This window comes from Mesoplodon mirus (genome assembly GCF_964341445.2).
Source record: "Mesoplodon mirus genome assembly, chromosome: 7".
NCBI lineage: Eukaryota > Metazoa > Chordata > Mammalia > Artiodactyla > Ziphiidae > Mesoplodon > Mesoplodon mirus.
The window spans coordinates 52399479-52419261 of NC_138983.1; the positions used below are offsets into that span (position 1 = coordinate 52399479).

The window sequence follows — 19783 nt, forward strand, 5'->3', positions numbered from 1 at the left end:
TGTTATTATTGAGTCGTAAAAGTTCTTTATATATTGTGGGCATTTACCCCTTATGAGATAAATGATTTGCAAATATTTTCCCCATTCTAAAGACTGCCTTTTCACTCTGTTGATTGTGTCCTTTGATGCACAGAAATGGTTTTAATTTTGATGTAATACAATTTATCTCTTTTTACTTTTGTCACCTGTGTTTTTTATTTCATACATAAGAAATCATGGCCAAATCCAATTTCAAGAAGATTTTCCCCTGTTGTCTTCTAAGAGTTTTATTGTTTTAGCTCTTGCATTTAGGTCTTTGATCCATTTTGCATTAAGTTTTGCATACAGTATAAGGTAAAGATCCAACTTCATTTTTCTGCATGTGTATATCTAATTTTCCCAAAACTGTTTGTTGAAAAGACTGTACTTTGCTGTGGAAAAGATCTTTCCCATGGTCTCAGCATCTTTATTGAAAATCGTTGAGGGTTTATTTCTGGACTGTGTATTCTGTTCCCTTTGTCTATATGTCCATCTTTATGCCAGTACCACAGTGCTTTAGTTACTGTAGTTTTATAATAAGTTTTGAAATCAGAAACTGTGAGACCTTTAACTTTGTTCTTCTTTTTCAAGATTGTTTTGGCTATTTGGGCCTCTGACTGATTTAAGTTTTTTTCTTTATCTTTTTTCAGCAGTTTGACTGCGATATTCCTAATGTGTGTTTTTCTTTATATTTACTATGTTTGGGGTTCACTTGCCTGTCTGATTCTGTGTGTTGATATTTTTGATCCAGTCCAGCAAAATTTCTACCTGTATTTCTTCTGCCCCATTTTGTCTCTCCTTTCCTTTGAGGCTCATATGAAACTTTAGTTACTCATATGCTGGACCACTTGAAACTTACCTACATGTCACCGATACTATTCTTTTTTTTTTTTTTTTTTTTGTATCCTTTTTCCTTTCTGTACTCAGTTTGGATAGTTTTTTTAATTCATTTTTCAATTCTAGGATTCCCCCCCCCTTTTTTTTTTTTTTTTTACAATTTTTGAAGCGTAATAGAAGTACTGTCAATGCCATATATATAAAATGTCCTCATGCCCCTTTGTAATGTGTCCTTCCTTCTACCATATTCCTCAGAAACCACTGACAGTCTTTCTGTCACTACATTAGTTTTCATTTTTTGGAATTTTACTTGAATGGAATCATAGAGTATCACTATTTTTTCTGACTTCTTTCAATCAGCATAATGCTTTTGGTATTCATTCATGTTGCATGCATCATTAGTTTTTCCTGTTTATTACTGAGGAGTAATTCAATGTATCTTTATATCACAACTTACTTATCCAGTCACATGTTGATGGGCAGTTGCGTCGTTTCCAGTTTCGGGTATTACAAATTAAGATGCATTTGTACATAAACAGTCACTAACAAATCTTGTATGGACATTTGTTTCATATCTCTTGGGTAAATACCTAGAGAGCTAGGTGGTTTACTGGTTAATTCTGTCAAATATTCAAACAAGGGCTTCCCTGGTGGCGCAGTGGTTGAGAGTCCGTCTGCCGATGCAGGGGACACGGGTTCGTGCCCCGGTCCGGGAAGATCCCACATGCCGCGGAGCGGCTAGGCCCGTGAGCCATGGCTGCTGAGCCTGCACGTCCGGAACCTGTGCTCTGCAACGGGAGAGGCCACAACAGTGAGAGGCCTGCATACCGCAAAAAAAAAAAAATGGGCAAAAGATTTGAACAGACACTTCACACAAAAAAATAGATATAAGAATGACCAATAAGCTCATGAAAAGATGCTGAAACATCAGGGAAGTGCAAATTAAAACCTCAGTGAGGTTTTGCTTCGTCTCTCCTGGAATGGCGAAAACAAAAAAGACTAGCGATGCCAAGTGCTGGCAAAGTATGTGGATGGGCTTTATCCATGCACTGCTTCTGACATTCACATTACACACTAGGTACTCTGGAAAAAGGAATAATGCTTTATACAGTTTACAAAGCACTTTTATGTTAGTTACCTCATTTGATCTCCAAAATAATCTTACAGGGTTACTTTTGAGTAGGGACTTTGAGAGAGAACCAGCTCATTCATCTCTGCCTAGCATAGACATAAATATGCCTGATTATTGTAGTGAAATAGTATTTACTGAGGCCAATAATACGAGCCTTCTATCTATCCCCTTCTACATTTATGAGGGATCCTGATATAAAGTTACAACAAACGAAACATGTTAGAGATAAAACCATGACTTTTTTATTATTACTCTTACTATACTACTAGCCACTAATATTTCTTCAGGTACCAGATAGTATGTATTCTGGTTAAAATGACTTCAGTCCTCAAACTCCAGCTCTTCCACTGAGCTAAAATAACTAATAATTCAGAATAGTAACTATTGCCAATGGAAGGAGTTTTGAATGACACTGTCATGACAAGCAGAATCTTTTTTTTTTTTTTTGCAGTACACGGGCCTCCCACTGCTGTGGCCTCTCCTGCTGCGGAGCACAGGCTCCGGACACGCAGGCCCAGCAGCCATGGCTCATGGGCCCAGCCGCTCTGCGGCACGTGGGACCCTCCCGGACCGGGGCACGAACCCGTGTCCACTGCATTGGCAGGCAAACTCTCAAGCACTGCGCCACCAGGGAAGCCCAAGCAGAATCTTTTTTGTTTTTTAAAACAAATTAGTTTCACTAGATTTATTTTTGCCCTCTAGCTAGATTCTAGCCAATCTCTGTCTTCTTATTTCAAGGAGGCTGTTAAACCTGTAACATGTGCTGTGTTGTGGTGTGTGGTGGGTCACATGCCCTGGAAAGCCATAATTCTGGTGAGGGTTGAGGGAAGTGAAATTTCAAGTAACAAAATTCCAGAATGAAAGCATCACTGACCCTGCAGCAAGCACTATTCTACAGAAAGATAGGGGGTAAAAAGTAAAATCAGAAATGTCAATGGAGAACTTACCTGTGATTAATCATTTCTAAGGCTCATTCTCCCAGTGGCTTTGATTGACCAAAGGCTTTTACCTTTTTACCTATACAGCTTTTACCTTCATTTAATTTCACATATACATCTTTTCTCTGTAACCAGAGAGAGAAGACAGGCTCAATATTGCAGCCAGAAGAGTTTGAGATACGAAGATCACCTCACCTCTTAGAGATTGTGGGACAGAATTTTCTGAGTTTTCTTCCCTCACAGGAAGGATCCATTTGGAATGAGTCAGATACAGAAGGATGGTCCAAATGACCTCTTAGGATTGCCCGTGACAGGTACAGAACTCTAAATAGTGGCTAATTTACTTACAAGCATTCAATTATACTCCAACTTAAAAAAATAGCAGAAAAAAATTAAATTGGCCCTTTATTGTTATAAGGTACTTGGCATCTTGTAGAGTGGAAGGAGTGAAATTGTGGTGTAGTATGTTACATAACATGAGAAAATGTACAAAAGAACAAGTGCAAAATAAAGTGGCTGGGAAAAACTAGGAAAGCCTTCCTGAGAGCCAAGAGAGAGGTTTGGGTTGATATTAAAACCAAAGCATGTACAAGAGGTGGTGTGATGGCCCCATCCACCTGGGGCTCTGGGAGCAGCTGGGAGCCAGGAATGGAAAGGAAAAGCTGCTGGGCTTGGGGGAGCATTTTCTCCCAGACTTCTCTCTGCCCCCAGGGAGCTCCCTTATACACTTGTGTTCGAGTATCTTCTGGCAGCATGTCTGCCATTTATTGTTTTTCTCACCGGATGTGTGAGGGTAATACCTGTCTCTCAGAACTGTCAGGAGGATTAAAAGCTACATCACATGTGATGTGCCTGGCGCAGTAGTGTGCTCATTTTATGAGGCCTCTGTCAGCCCAGAGCCCTGGAAGAGAAACCTTTCTCCAAATCCACTGCTTCCAGGTATCTGTCCCAGAAAGCAGCTCAGCACATCATGGTGGCACAGGGCTCCGTAAAGGTCTACATGAAAGCAGTAAAGACCGCAGGACTTCTAAGTGCTCAGAATTCCCCCTCTGGATTCTTGTCCAAAGGGAGCGCACTATAGCCATGTGGGTTTTGGGCAGGGAGTCCAGGGACCTGGGTGCTGGAACCAGTTCTGCTACCATCCAAGTGTATACCTTTGGGCAAGTTTGTTTCCCTTGTTCAACTCCTTTCACCTGATTCTTGAAGTAATGGTCAGTCCCCCTCAGCGTGCATCGGTATCATCTACCACATGCCAGGAACTATGCCAGGGGACAGGGTATGGTGCCCTGCCTTCTAGAAGCACAGGGTCAGGTAGAAGTGGAAAGACACAGACCCAAATACATTTCACACAAGATGAGTGTTGTGATGGAAGCAGAGTGCTGTGGGAGCAAAGGAGGAGTGGTGAGTAAAGTGACAAGGAGACTTAGAGGACCTAAAGCACCATTGTGGAGCAAAAAGGCTTCTTTGGCACTTTGTGTAAGATTTTGATGCATCAGGGAAACATTCCAGAGAAAGGTAAATTATGCAAGCCCAGGGCTGGAGCTCAGGGAGTGTGTTTAGGGATGAGCAAGTAGTTCTGTGACTGGAGAGGAGATGCCACTACAGCGGGAGGTTGGGACATGAGCTCATGTGTTCTGAAGAGGAGGAGTTTCAGTCTGCTGCTCCAGAGGGTTCTGGCCAAGCTCAGGAAAGGGCACGGCAGCACCAACGCTTTTCTTTGTTTGTTTATTTATACATTCATTTGCTTGTTTATTCAATAAACATTTATTCACTATTTACTATGTGACAAGCACTGATCCCGGTGCAGATCAGAGAAATGAATAAGACACAGTTTCTTCTTTCTTCAAGGAAATCACAGTCTGATGGAGGAGATAAGTAACAATGGTGCGTAACAGATAACAATTGCTGCCTGCTCCAAGAACAGAGTTGAGCAAGTGATTGCTTGTGCTGGGAGGTAGAGGATGTAAGACACAGCTTCAGAAGATGTGCCATTTGAGCTGAGTATGAGCTTGCCAGACTGGAGTAAGAGGCCTTCCAGACAGAGCAAACAACACAACAAGGCACGGAGGCCTGACTGCCTGGGGCATACGGGGACACCTGGGCAGTTGACTGAGTAGACCCCAGAGTGGGAAGGGGACCTGGGGAGGAGAGGTTGGAGAGGTGAGTTGGTGTTGGAATATGACTCGGTCCTTAAAGGCATTGAGGCAGTTTTGAAAATGGTTAAGCTGGGAAGTTAAGAAAGTAAATGTGAGCGGGATAAAGAGGATCAGAGAGGTCCTAGGCTGATGGTCGGGAGATGAGTTATTACCCCTTTCGTTATTGCAGAAGAAAATCAGGAGGACCTGAATTGGGGTGGATTCAATAGGACCTGATGTGATTATTGAGTGAGAAATCATAAGGTAACTCCAGGTTTCGGCTTGAGTGGCTGGTGCCTTTCCCAAACTGGAGAGTCAGGAGGAAGATGATGAGTTCACTCTTGCATATGTTTAAGGTGACTGCAGTATACCTGCAATGCTCTCCCCACCCCTGCACCACCTTAAAATCTTCCAAGGACTCCCATTCTCATCAGCCCAGGCCTGGCCCCTCCACGGTCATCTCGCAGCTCAGCCTCCTAAGGCACTTGCTCCAGCCTGAGCAGCTTGCGGTTCCTTGAACTTGCCAGATTGTGTTCTACTTCTGTGTCCCTCTAACTGGAACACCTTTTCCCTTCTCTTGCCTTATGCCAGGCCAGTTGCCAGAGTCAGTCAGAGGTGACATCTTTGGAGAAGCCTCCCCTGACTTTCTGTACCACCACCACCAGGGAGGGTTGGTATAAATCTGTCAACAGCCGCCTACTCACTGGCTTGATTATAAGATTTGCACGCAAAGGGACTTCCCTGGTGGCGCAATGGTTAAGGATCCGCCTGCCAATGCAGGGGACATGGGTTCGATCCCTGGTCTGGGAAGATCCCACATGCCGCAGAGCAGCTAAGCCCGTGCGCCACAACTACTGAGCCTGCGCTCTAGAGCCCGCGAGCCACAACTACTGCAGACTGCGTGCCTAGAGCCCATGCTCCGCAACAATAGAAGCCACCGCAATGAGAAGCCCACGCACCACAACAAAGAGTAGCCCCCGCTCGCCACAACTAGAGAAAAGCCCGCACGCAGCAACGAAGACCCGATGCAGCCAAAAAATAAATAAATAAATTTATTTTTTTAAAAAAAGATTTGCATGCATGTCAACTCCTCTACCACTGTGCCCCCTCCCCCAGGGCAGGAGGCTTCTCTGTATCCATTGTGCCTGGCCCAGGTGGAAAGTAGGACATCAGTAAATGTTTTTTAAATGAACAAATCCAGATGGGGCATCCACCAGCATTGGAAATTCCAAAAGACAAAATGAAAGGCGCCAAAGACAAACGGACAGATGTGAACAACGTGAACACTTATGTCTACCGTTGGCTCCCTGGACCTCTGCTCCAGGCACTTCGTTATCTAAAGGCTGGATGTTCAATGATCTAGGCCATGCCTGTCGCCTTGGTTATGTGTGTGGAATGAAATAGGAAGGGAGAGAGAATACGGAGGACCAGAGAGGAGGGCCGCGGAAGGTTTGGGGACTGAAATGGAAGTCCTAGCCATCAAGGATGCAAGTTTACACAAGAGAGAGCTTGGCTGCTTAGGCACCTGTTTCCCTTCCTCTTTCTAAGCTGATGGGCCTTATTTTCTATCACCATCTGGTGGCCACATCCACAAATAACAAGCTCCCCATGAGCTGAGAGAGCTTGTATAAGACGGAAGTTCCATGGATTGGCCTCGGTGGGTTAAGAGCTGCCCACCCCCCTTAAAGATAGCATGCAAATTTGTATGTATGTGAGACTTGCCTTATTCTGGTGAGAAGTGCCAAGAGCTTTTTATCAGATTCTTAAAGAGGCATATAGCCTCCAAAAAGCTGAGAATCACCACTAAATGATAGTTCTAGAATAGCGATTCCTTTATTTCCCCCAAATGGAATCCTATGAAGAATCATACTGTAAGAGAAAAGCGGACCTGAATCTCTCCTTGCCCAGAACATCACCTTCTAATTTCCTAAGACACCTACGCAGAACACAGAATCCAGTTTGGAAACCACGCTAATACACCCAAAGGGTTGTGGAGTTTCAGAACCAGATGGACCCTTAAGAGCTATTGAGACACACCAGGTCCTGCCTTGGGGAAGGAGACTTGGTGAAGCCCACAGAGCATATCAGTGGCGGAAATGGAACCTGCACAAATCCCTTCGCCCCCACCCAGATTGTTTTACTTTTTTAATCTTATTTCCCCAAAACATGAATTTTTAAAAAGTAATAATCAAAACCTTTTCTGTCCTGAATATAGTTCCCAGACAGGAAAACATTTTTCCTGTAGAATTTTAGTCTTCTGGAAAGAGATATTTTCCCCTCTAAATGCCTCTCAATGAACCATAATATATGATGGAAAATAAATCTATGGCTTACATTTGAATAGTTCTGTATAACGTAGAACAATACATTAGCTGACTTGTTTTACAGTGGGAAAACTGAGACTCAGATAAAATGACTTGCTATTTTCTGATACCAACTTAAGGGTTCTTTCCGCTATCTCACAGCCTTTGTATACAAATGCGTATATTTTGTGGCACTTAAAACAATAAACAAGTGTGTGGTATAACTAGCTTGTTGATATATATTTGGGGAGGTAAGACCAACCTCTGCTAATCACAGCCATTTGGGAGTAGGGAAAGGGATGAAGGCTAACACTGAACATATACTTACTAGATACACTGGAGTCCAATTTCTAAGCAACCTTCAAAGCATGATTTTAATCACCATTTTCGCAGACGCATTTACTAAAGCTCAGAGAGAAAACGTGCCTTGCCCAGATAACCCTCAGGCCTGCCAGCCTCCTCAGCCTGTGTGTTCCACACCACCTAGCTGCACAGGGTTTGAACAGGCCCGTTTGCCTCGCTGGTGGGCAGCCCTGGCCTCCTCTAAGCCCCGCACCCCCGGCCTCCTCTAACCCCCGCACCCCCTTCTTTCTGTCTCTTAGGAGCGCCAGCTTCTCTCAGGGCACCAGGGCCTCGTTTCTCATGAGGAGCGACACGGCCGTGCAAAAACTTGCCCAGGGCAACGGACACTGTGTCAACGGGGTCAGTGGTCAAGTCCATGGCTTCTACAGCCTCCCCAAGCCAAGCAGGCACAATACAGAATTCAGAGACAGTACCTACGACCTCCCCCGGAGCCTGGCCTCCCATGGCCACACCAAGGGCAGCCTCACAGGCTCTGAGACAGATAACAAGGATGTGTACACCTTCAAGATGCCCAGCAACACCCTGTGCCGTGAGCTTGGGGACCTCCTGGTGGATAATATGGATGTTCCGGCCACCCCACTCTCAGCCTACCAGATCCCTAGGACATTCACACTGGACAAGAACCACAACACCATGGCAGTCGCCACTTCTGGGGACTCGACCGTAGCCCCCCCACCCCGGCCCCCCAAGCCAAGTCAGGCAGAAACACCTCGATGGGGCAGCCCTCAGCAGAGGCCTCCAGTCGGTGATAGCAGCAGATCGGCCTCTGCCGCTGCAACCATCCCCAGGCGCAATACCCTCCCAGCCATGGACAACAGCCGACTTCACCGAGGTCAGTGTGAGCCCTTGCTGAGGCCGGGGGGAAGGGAGGTAGCACAGGGGTTCTCAGTAGTGTGCTGGTTCTTGGTCATCCATGCCAAGGAGACTTAAGTCCCACCCAGGGGACCTGTGATACTCACAGGTTTAGGCATCTTCTGCCCAGACCTTTCCTGGTTTGTCCTCCAGCACTGGAGGCTATTAGTGGACCCCACAATGGCAAGCATTTAGCAGACCCTGCCTGAGAGAAGTTACTGTTCTGCTAAGGAGGTGGAACATTCTTGGTTAACCACAGTACAACATATTATGGGTTTAGAGGTCCAAATCACAGTCTTTTATTCATTTGTAAATCAAACCAAAGATTTCAAAAATAAATTTAGAAGACTAGTCCAAACTGGAGCCAAACCTTTGTGGACCAACAGACTTTTAAAATCAAATCTACAAAATATTTTCTAAGCCACATTTGAACCTCTGGTTAAAATCTGAACGTCTGTCTGAAGTATTAAATTCTGTTGTTGCTGATTTCCCACTGAGAGTATTCCAACTCTGCATATAACCTCCTCTGTTTGATGAAAAAGTAGAATAATATTAATTCCTTTCATTTTGCATCTGCTAACACTGGAGCTACATCCAGAAGCCTGGGAGGAATTTGTGAGCTGAGGAGTGATACGATAGAAGCAATCCCTTATCATTAGGGGTTGAGAGCAGTATCTTCAGAGTATCAGTAAGACTCTGAGCCACACTGGTGAGGGTGTGGGGAAGTGTCAACACAGGGATTGACTCTAGTGAGTGCACATGGATCTTCCTTCCTCTGTCGTAGCTTCTTCCTGCGAGTCCTACGACTACCCCCAACATGGTGGAGACAATGCAGGCCGGTCCACCGAGTCCATGAGTGATGCAGTCAGCGCTTTTCTGGTGAGTGGGGTTTAGCCAGGGGCCCTTAAGTCAGCTCGGGTGGATTAAAGGTCACACGCATGGAACTAAAAACACAGCCCAAAAGCGTGATGGCATCTCCCTCTTAGGAGCCTGCCTGGCTTCTTGTCTCAGTTCAGAACCCTGGGTTGAGTTTTTGGAAAGTAAGATGAAGGTATCCTGATCTGGAAGAAATGTGTGTACTGTGCACTAACTTATAAGGCTCATCACTGTGGGTAAGCAGGAAGGGTCCAGAATGCAGAGGACCCAGGCGCTGGGATGGTGGCTCTAAGGCAGCATCCTTACTGTGAGGTCTCACCTGGAGGAGGAGACTCCAGGCAGGGGTGGTGCTCAGAGTCAGGCTTAGTGGCAGAATTATGGTTTGAGTGCAGGATCCCAGGCTGCCCTGAGGAGGGGGTTGATGACAGTTCTCCAAGGTGTCAGGCCCAGCTAAGCTGACTAGGGCCTGGCTTCAGGCCCACTGGAAAGACTGAAATCAGGTAACTGAAGCAAAAGCAGCTTAGTTGTGTGTCTGGAAAGACAAGGCAGGAGTTAAAGGAAGGCTGTGGCCAGGGTGGCTGCATTGTACAGCCCTGTGGCAGCTCTGACTGCAGCCTGGCGGTCACACTGAAAGCTGGGCTGGGGAAGCACACCTGATCCAGACCTCACCTGCCAGGGCCAAGGCTTCTCTTAGGCTCCTTGCCCTGCCAGTGGCAGGTGCTGACCTGCCAGTGATGAGTCTGGACTTGAGGAAGCGGGAGGGTCCTGAACCAAAGCTCTGCTTGGTCAGGCATTCAGAACGCCTCGTGGATAGTTTATACTAAAGATTTATCACAAGTTATAAGTAAGCTCCAAGGGATCATGGAAGGTAGAAGAGACCCACAGACCTCATTTCTTCCCGTCTCCTCCTCTGCTTTCTTGTTTTTCCCAGGGTCTGCCTTATAGCTTCGCAGCACACCCAACTCAGTCTTTTCTTGCCTTGTGTACAAATTCTCACCCCTGCTTGTTTCCTGTCATAGTAACAGCAGTAATTCTTTTCACTCCTAGCCAGGGAAAACAGTCGTAGGCCGATCGGATAGCACCAATTCCGAAGACAACTACGTGCCCATGAATCCAGGCTCCTCCACCCTGCTGGCTTTGGAGCGAACAGGTGATAATTCCCAGAGTGTCTACATCCCCATGAGCCCGGGGCCCCATCACTTTGACCCGCTTGGCTACCCCACCTCAGCCCTTCCTATGCACCGAGGCTCCAGCCGAGGGAGTGAGATCCAGCCACCCCCTGTCAACCGCAACCTCAAACCTGACCGGAAAGGTAAGTCCACTGTTTCCTCGTTCCACCTCTGGACAATGTTCAGGCACTGTTTGCATTCCTTTAGGAATCAGGTGGATCCTAAACTTTTCTTGCAAGGAAGTGGCAGCCTCTGGGGCCTAAACCAACCCCCCCACACACACACATTCTCTCTCTCTCTCTCTCTCTCTCTCTCTCTCTCTCTCTCTCTCTCTCTCTCACACACACACACACACACACACACACACACTCCCTCTCTCTCTCTCTCTCTCTCTGTCTCTCTCTCTCTCTCTCTCTCTCTCTCTCTCTCACACACACACACACACACACACACACACACACACACAATTCATCCCAGTGGTCTGGCACCCTAGGGACTGGCTCTTGAGGAGCCTTGATGAGCAGAAAGAGTGCAGCAATCAGAAGCCCAGCTCTGCCACCTGCTAACGTGATTATAAACAAATCATTCTATGTCTCTGTGCCTTATTTCTCATCTGTGAAATGGAAAGTGTAAAACGTACCTCCCAGAGACATTGAAGGACATAGATAATATGTCTAAAAGTGCTTCATAATGTATGAGATGTAATTCAAGGATGAGGTATTTGCGTTAGCTCTGGGGCTGGGCAAGGGAGAACTGACAGTGCAGTCCATGAAAAGGTACACTGTGCTATAATAGAAAGGATTGAGCTTTCAAACCAGGTAGATGTGGGTTGGAATCCTTACCCAGCACTTCCTAGGTGTGTGACTTTGAGTAGATCATGTAAGTTCTCTGAGCCTCAGTTTTCTTATCTGTGAAGTGGGGATAGTCACACCTGCCTTCCAGGTTTGGTTAGAAGGAAAGCATCTAGGACATTGACTCTAGTGCATGGCAGGAGTTCAGTAAAGTTAGCTCTGTGCCCTCTGCATTTAGACCAGGAAGAAGTGCTGCAGTTCAAGTGTCAGGTCTGCCTCGACCTCATTCTGCAGGCCTGGATCAGTGGCAGGGATTCAAAGGGAGAAGTAGAGTCACCGGACAGACATAAGCCCCCTTTGGGCTGGCCAACAGAGAATGCAGATCTCAGCATTTGGATTGAAGCCTTCAGGACCTTGTGACGTTCACCTTCCTCCACTGAAGGCTCCACAGTCCTGGTGGGCAGGGGGCAGTCATGGTGGCCTTCTCTATGGTGTTTCAAATATCATCTCTTGTTTTCATATGCAGTCACAAATCCAGGGAAAAGAGTCTGTTGTCACATCCTGTGTCCCCACTTTAGGTTCCGAAAGTATGATTACCATAGGTACGGTGCGAAGAATATAAAATTTGGAATCTGAAGACATGACTTCAGGGCCTGTCAACGTGGGCAGAGATTGTGTAACCCTGCTGAGAGCTTCAGTCTCCCCCTGAACAACTGGGATGAATAGGAATGATTCATAAATGCACTTGTGTGTCACGTGTGTTTGTATGTGTGGCATTATCATCATCGGCTGATGACTCGACTTTCTGTTCCTGCTGCAGCAAAGCCAACGCCACTTGACCTGAGAAACAATACCGTCATCGATGAGCTCCCCTTCAAGTCACCCATCACCAAGTCTTGGTCCAGGGCCATGTAAGTGTCTCTCTGTGGACACGGGAACTTGGAACAGGGCCATCAGGTTGGCGAATGGAATGGGTCACTAGGCTGTGTGCCAGGAAAGCTGCATCCTGCTGCTGATGGCTATTGGTAGCTCAGGGCTTGGTTTTCTTCTTCTGTGGAGGGAGAAGAATTGTCCCTGCTCTGTATCAGATCTTAGTCTGATAATGGAGGGCAGAGGTCTGTCTGGGGGTGTGAGGGCCAGGGCCCAGCGGGAGGCTGGATGTGCCCCAGGGTTTACTCCCTGTCTTCTCCCCACAGCCACTCCTTCAACCCAGGATCCACCCAGTACTGCCGCCCCATCTCCACACAGAGCATCACCAGCACGGACTCGGGAGACAGCGAAGAGAACTATGTCCCTATGGTGAGTCCTCTGGGGTCCCCTGGAACCCACCTCTCACTTCCCCACTTCCCGGCTCACTAATTCACCCTGGCCTCAGGGCACCCACATTATTCGTGATTTAGTTGGCGGCTGCAAATCCGTCTTGAGCACATACATGTCCAGCACTGTGGGGTCATCGTCAGAGGCAAGGAAGACGTGGTCCCTGCCCTCGAGGAGGCTGCTCTCTTAAGGGGCAGAGAAGGCCTGCCTCTCTCACGACTGTAACCCAGATGGCATGGTCGGTGTCCCTGCAGGGATGCACCCGCAGGATGGGCGGTCACACCGGACTAGGGAAAGGGGAGGTGCTGAGGCGGAGTGGCCGTGCAGACAGGAACACGGAGAGTGATGGTCATTAACTCTGGGTGAAGGTGGAGTGGGCAGGCGGGGAGGTTGGACTGGAGTCAGATCATGAGGGACCCCAAATGCTGTCTTGGGAAGTCTGCACTTGTCCTGGGGCAGGAGGGAGCCCCAGAAGAGTTAGCAGGCCAAGTGGTGTTTCAGAATAGTCATCAGGGGCCTGTAGAGAAGAGCTAGAGCGGCCTTCAAAACTAACTTCCTTGTTCTATCCTGTTAAAATCTTTCAAAACTAAAAGATCTCTTCATTTCCTTATCCCGTTGTTCCCATGACCATGAGGAGGTATGGGAGTGTAAGTGTCTATTGAGTGTGTGTTATACCCCACTCAGCGGTGGGGAAACACACGTGTGCATGACTCAGTGTGGTGAAGGCCCTCACAGAGGGAATAAACACAGGGTTCTGCCCCCTGAGATTCCCAGTGCAAAGGGAGTAGCTGCCCAGCACCTGGTAGTTGCTGCATAAATAGAACAAATCTACCAATCAATAAAGCAGCCAAAAAAAAAAAACAGAGCATAGGACTATTTATTGCATTTCTCATTAGAAGGTGTCTTCAGGAAAGTGCCAGACAAGTTGGTCTTGATGCCTGGATGAGACGGGACCCTGGAGCGTGTCCTCTGAGAGCTGCTGAGGGACTGGGGCTTTGTGCCACCTGGGGATGAGGCCCCTCTGTTGAGACCCCTGAGAAGCTGGGGCTGGAGGGACACGCTGCTGCGGTGTGACGACCCCACTCCGGGCCGTGGGTGGGAGCCCCAGAGAAGCAGATCTGGTGCAACAGAAACCTTTCCAGGGTCCAGTGTGTAAAGGACATGTGCTCCCTTCTTGGGGCCAGCAAGCGGGGGCTGGTCTGTCGGGGAGATCACGGGTGAGACGCAGCCTGATGCCCTGGAAGGGAGGCAGCGTGGCACAGTGGGGTAGTCATCCCTGCTCACCAGCTGTGCAGCCATGGGCAAGTTGCTTTACTTCTCTGAACCAGAGTTTTATCTTCGTTTTAAAAAATAAGAACAGGGGGCTTCCCTGGTGGCGCAGTGGTTGAGAGTCCGCCTGCCGATGCAGGGGACACGGGTTCGTGCCCCGGTCCGGGAGGATCCCACATGCCGTGGAGCAGCTGGGCCCGTGAGCCATGGCCACTGAGCCTGCGCGTCCAGAGCCTGTGCTCCGCAACGGGAGAGGCCACAACGGTGAGAGGCCCACATACCACCAAAAAATAAAAAAAATAAAAAATAAGAACAGTAATAATACCTACATCACAGGATTGTTGTGAGGGTTTAGACAAGAACGTGAGAAGTCCCCGGTGCAGTGCAGGGCACAGAGTCGGCACTCATTGAGCTAGTTAGTTGCTCTTACTACCAGAGGTGTTTTTTTCCCAGTGGTGGGTTAATCTGTTTCCTAAACTAACTAACGGTCTTTCCCTCCTTTGTGATAGCAAAACCCAGTGTCTGCATCTCCCATTCCCAGTGGCACCAGCAGTCCGGCCCCTAAGAAGAGCACTGGCAGCGTGGATTATCTGGCCCTGGACTTCCAGCCAAGCTCCCCAAGCCCCCACCGCAAGGTGCCTGGGGCGGGCGGGTGGGCATCAGTCCGGGCTTTGGCGGCCCTGGGGGAGGGGTCCTGGAGGCCAGCTGCCTTCAGCGCAGGCCGGCAGCACTCTGCTTCTGTGACTGGGCCGTGCTGTAGCCTGGGTCTCTGGGGGCTCACGCGCCCTCACTCTCAGCACACAGTTACCGTGAGCCCGTAGGACCGCATCCGTCAGCCCACCCACCGTCGTGCGGATGGGCCAATGAATGCACACGGAGACACGAGCTGCTCGAGGTCACGTGTGAATCCACGACAGAGCCGAGACTCGGGGATCCTGTGTCCTGGTCCTGAGTTCTTCTTTGAGAACTCGCTGTCCAGGTGCAGCCTGCAGAAGGGCTTCCGGGCCTGGGAAAGGCCCCCCTCAGGAAGCACACTTAGCTGCCCAGTCCAGACAGCAGCCCCAGCACAGCATCCCGCACAGGGTGGCTATGCGTGCTCACCGCGAGCCACACACAAAGCCCTGTGGCTGGTGCTTGTCGGCACCCGGCACAGTCCTTCCCCTGGACAAGTGGCCACAGGGAAGTGGGTGGAGGCGCAGGTGAAAGCCTGGAGCCATCCATCAGGCCAAGGAAGGGCCTGGGTCCCCCCAGGAGCTGGGACATTGGGACGGCGGGCAGGGGCTGTTGAATCAAACAGGAGGGATGGTGCGGTTGCGAGTTCAGGCCTTACAGGCCACTTTCAGAAAGAAAAGGCAGGTCAGAGACGCAGGTAGAGCCCCACCTCCTCTCCTGGGAAACAACTCGGGAAGAGCCGCCCGCCCGCTCCCCGCGTTACTGATAACTCACAGCCACTTCACTTCCCCGCCCTGTCCCCCAGCCATCCACGTCATCAGTCACTTCCGACGAGAAGGTGGACTACGTCCAAGTGGACAAGGAGAAGACCCAGGCCCTGCAGAGCACCATGCAGGAGTGGACAGACGTGCGGCAGTCCTCGGAGCCCTCCAAGGGGGCCAAGCTGTGACGCGCGGGCCACGGCCCCAGGGAGGGGCCAGGAGGCGGCGTCTCCAGAGCCACCGCCTCCCCGTCTGTCTCCCCCTACTCCTCTCCAGCGCGCCTTCCTGCCCACCCTCTCTCTACTCTGCCACTCTGGCCTTCAAAGCACTTGACATCAGGGACCTTGACCCCTTCCCCTGGGAGGTGAGGGCCTGATGGAGGCGCTTCCTCGGCTCACTCGGGGCCCACCTTTGATTTTTCTCAGCAGTGGCCGTGCCTCTACCCACCTTAGTTAGAGCTGTTGCCAGAAAGCATCCTTCAGCCTCTTCCTGCCCTCTAGACCCGAATACCTACCAGATGTGTGGAGGGCGGCGCTGGGGCTCTGAGCCAGATTCCACACCTCACCTTTGGGCACCGCTCTCAGCCCCTGTCCCTCCCGCTACTGGGCTACCTCTCCCCCAGTCCCGGAGGAAGCCAAGTCGTCTCGCTGACCCAGGGAGCCAAGGACCAGCGGACCAAAGTGGATACAGACTTCTTCAGCCCTGGCTTTCTTGGCAGGGGAGAGGCAAGGCCGCCAAAAGATGAAGGAGTCGAGGAGGAAGGTCAGAGGTGGTCTTGAGGGACAAAGGAGTTAGACCCCCAGATGCAGAAGGGCGGTGGTCCCCCATTTTCAGGCCAAGTGGCAGTGCGGCTGTTGCCGGGTGGGAGAGGCAGAGGATGAGGACAGCAGGAGGGGAAGACCGAGGATGATGGGCAACCCAGAGCAAGGAGGAGACGGGGTGACGAAGACCCTGCGGGGCCGGGCCCCCGGGACTGTGGGGCCACAGGCCCGGCTCTGCCGCTCTGGGACAGAGCGTAGACCTCTCCCCCGAGACCCCACCCAGCCAAGAGCGCCGCGCCCACGAGGCTTGGACTGTGCTGGGCGATGCAGCGCGTGGGGTGGGAGCGCCGACGTGGTGGTGGGGGGGCAGCGGAGCTGTGGGAAGGCGACGCGGTGTGCGGCATGGAGGTGCGTGGCGGTGGGGGGGACGACTGAGGGGCCACCCTGGGACGGCCTGGGTGGAGACACAGGGCGGCGCCCAGGCCAGGAGCGAAGACGCTGCTGCAACTGAGCTTCTGCAAGATGGGCAGTGCGCCAGGGGAGGCGCAGCTAGTGGTTGAGTACATCCGGAGGGCCTGGTGGCGAGCCCCGGGCAGTGCCGTGGAGACGCAGGGTGGAGCAGAATGTGAGGACTGGCGTGGTGGTCAGGGGAGCAATGTGCATGGCCGCAGGCGAGGGCAGCTCCCAGGACTGATGGGATGGGAGGCGGGCAGAGCAGGGCAAAGGAGCAAGCAGGGCGCAACAGAGCCTAGTGGATGACGCGGGGGAGTGGCCGGCAGCTTGTGCCGTTTGGCTGAGTTTTGTGTCAGGTCCCAAGGAAGGTACAAGTGTGGCCTGGTGACAGGCCAGAGTGTGTTCTCAGCTCACGTCACCCTCTGTTGCCCTGTCGAATCCCAGGTGCCTAGCTACAGGGACAGGAGAGGGCAGGCCTCTCCTCCCATGGCTTAAAAGGCCACCAGATCAGCATCACCCTCTGCCCGCCTTTGCCAGGGACAGGAGGAAGGGCATCACGCCAGGCTCTTTTCTCCTAAGTCTGGGGAGGGGGGCTCTTTTATGTTAAAGCTCTTGGCCAAATTTTTAAGAGTTTCAGAGGCAACGTGGGCAGACCAAATGTTTCATCCTACCCTGGGGTGAACAGACCTTCCTCCTCCCCACCCCAAAAAAGACTTCCCACCCTATTTAAGGGAGGTGGCTACCGCTCACCTTTCTGCTCCTGTGAGCCTGTGTAAACACACACACCCCAGGCCTGCGGCCTGACCTTACTCTATCCTGGGAGAAATTTTCTCAACAGTAGCCCCTTTCCTCCTAGTATTAGTCATATCAATTCAATAAGCATTCATTAATGGCTGCTATGGCCAGGTCTGGGCTAGGCACTGAGAACACAGGAATTAATTGGACTTTGTATTTGAGAAGGTCGGAGTCGATGAGAAAAAAGACAAGGACACGTTGGTAATGGCCATGAGAGACACTTAAAATGCTGACAGTGTGCAGAGAAATCGAGGCTCCTTCTCTAGGAGGTTGGTGCTGGGGGCAGGAGTGGGGAGGGGGTGGAGATCAGGGAAGGTGGTTTCTAGGAAAAGGGGGTGCCTGACAGGGGCCTTAGAGATAGAAGGGTCAGATTTTTAGAGGAAAGGAAGGCAAGGCTGGGATCCGGTGGAGGAAGATGGACAGAGAGACTTAGAGAACCTTGTGCTTTTGGAACAGAAGACCTTTGGGAGTATGGGCCCAGCTTCTCAGAAGCAGTGAGGCCATGCCTTGGTGTCCCCACAGGTGAAATGGTAATGGTGGTGGCAGTGGCCTACCCTGGGCAGGGTTTGGTGGTTCCCTCTGCCCAGCCCTGTGTCCCTTTAAGGCCCTCTGCAAAGGGTCTCACGTGGCAGAGCTTTGAATGGCGCCACCCCTGTGCCCCCATAGGCTACAGGTGGGCCCAGGTACTGGTACCCTCAGTTCCCAGCATCCTCCCCTATTGATCACCAGGTGCCCTAATAATGTCAGCATTTTGTGAATGTGCCATGTTGTGAATGAAACTGGGGGGGAGTCTTGAGAGACTGAGGTGTTCTAATCTAACCACCAAGGAGGCCTCCCTCCAGTTCTTGGTTCCTATAACCCCCAAACCCTTCGGGTGGAGGCGGGAGTAGAGACGGCAGGAAGTTCAAGAGAAGAGGAAATGGGCCTGTTGAAAGCAGATACTGGCTCAAAAGCCCCAAGTACCAAGTGTCTGATATTCCCGTCTGGTCAGTGTAAAAAACTGGTCCTTTGGCCTTCAGTGGGTCAGAATCCACCTCTCCTGGTGGCCTGGCAAGGACTGAGACCCCAGGATGCCTCGTCAGCCTGCATAGCTCACACAGGCCTCGTCCTGCCTGGTGCTCCTCAGAGAAGCAGCTGCTCTTGCCCCCTTCCAGCTCCACCTCTGCAAGGAGTGGTACGGAGCTTGTGTCTCCTTCCCACCTTGGTGAAGAAGGGCCCTGAGGCCTCTTCTGTAGCTACTCCCTGCTCTGTGACTTCTCTCTCGAGGGTCTGGATCACCAGGGATATAGGTGGCACCCAGAGCACTGGCCAATTAACCCAGTCCCCTCCCTAGATTGATTTCAGTAACTTCTACATTCGAAACCATTGAAATATGTCCCATTCCTAGGACAGAAGCACAGCTGTTCTCAAGGGATTTACCTGCCACAGGGCTAAGGCCTCAGCCCCAAGCTGCGGCTGACCCACACCCGTGACAGGGCTCTGGAAACAGAGTGCCAGGCAGGAGGGAAATTGGCATGAACTTCCCCCTCTGGCCCTTCTGCAAAACGTGGGGGAAGGAGGCTGAGCGCATGAGCTCTAAAGCCCCCTCCTTCCGGAACGCACCAAGCTCTTTGGGGCCAGGTGGGCTGCCTGATGAGGGGTCCCCCTGGAGATTCAGGCTGTCATGTGATATTTGGTGGCGTGTGTTCTTATGTGTTTGTTGGTTACATGTGTCTTGAAATTTAGGATCATTTCCCACAGAATCGTTGCTTTGTCGGGAAAAGAAAATGGGCTAGAAGAAGCCCAGTCTTAGGTTTCTGGCCCTCTTACCATTTAAAATTGACATTTAATTTTTCAAATCACTGTTGGTGCCTAATCACTTAAGTTATTAATTTATTCTGTTTTCTTTTTAAAAAGATTTGTAACACGTATTTATCCTGTGAGTAGGTCTGGGGAAGGGTGGGAACGTGTTCACATGGGTCCTGTTTTTGCTGTGGCGACACATGGTACAGGCCTGGAGCTTGCAGGTCCCTTTTTACTATGGTGTTGGGTCTGGACAACAATAAAGTCCATTAGACACAACCAGGAGGGCTGCTGAGTGTGTCTCGTCCGGAGGGGCTGGGGATGGAACGCACACACACTGGGATCCCGGCTCGGGGCTGTAGGCCTGCACACGACACCTGCCCTCAATGGGATAATCCTTCCTGTCACAGTCCTAGGACAGCGCTGTGCCAGTCTGCTCCACTTTCATTTGAACAGGAAATAACTGGGTACCTTTCTTGGTTGAGAACACATGTGAATCTTCCTTACCTCGGAATTTGTACTCCTGGTGCATGAAATGGAAATTGTAGTAACATCTGCC

The 19783-nt window shown here is 50.3% G+C and overlaps 1 protein-coding gene across 2 annotated transcripts in view; it reads left to right on the forward strand.

Moving 5' to 3' along the window:
• The window catches only part of GAB2 (GRB2 associated binding protein 2), a 172871-nt gene that overhangs the window by 152816 nt on the left and 272 nt on the right, over positions 1–19783 (forward strand). The window contains exons 4-10 of one of the 2 annotated variants that reach the window (XR_014294749.1): positions 7966–8558; positions 9363–9457; positions 10502–10766; positions 12235–12325; positions 12611–12713; positions 14510–14635; positions 15478–15797. Coding sequence is in view for 1 of the 2 variants with exons in the window: in XM_082628869.1 (XP_082484995.1) it covers positions 7966–8558; positions 9363–9457; positions 10502–10766; positions 12235–12325; positions 12611–12713; positions 14510–14635; positions 15478–15621 (1417 nt within the window). In the remaining variant the exon portion in view is untranslated. Of the gene's footprint in view, positions 1–7965; positions 8559–9362; positions 9458–10501; positions 10767–12234; positions 12326–12610; positions 12714–14509; positions 14636–15477; positions 16577–19783 lie in introns of those variants that run through there. The other variant, XM_082628869.1, reaches the window with a different exon arrangement.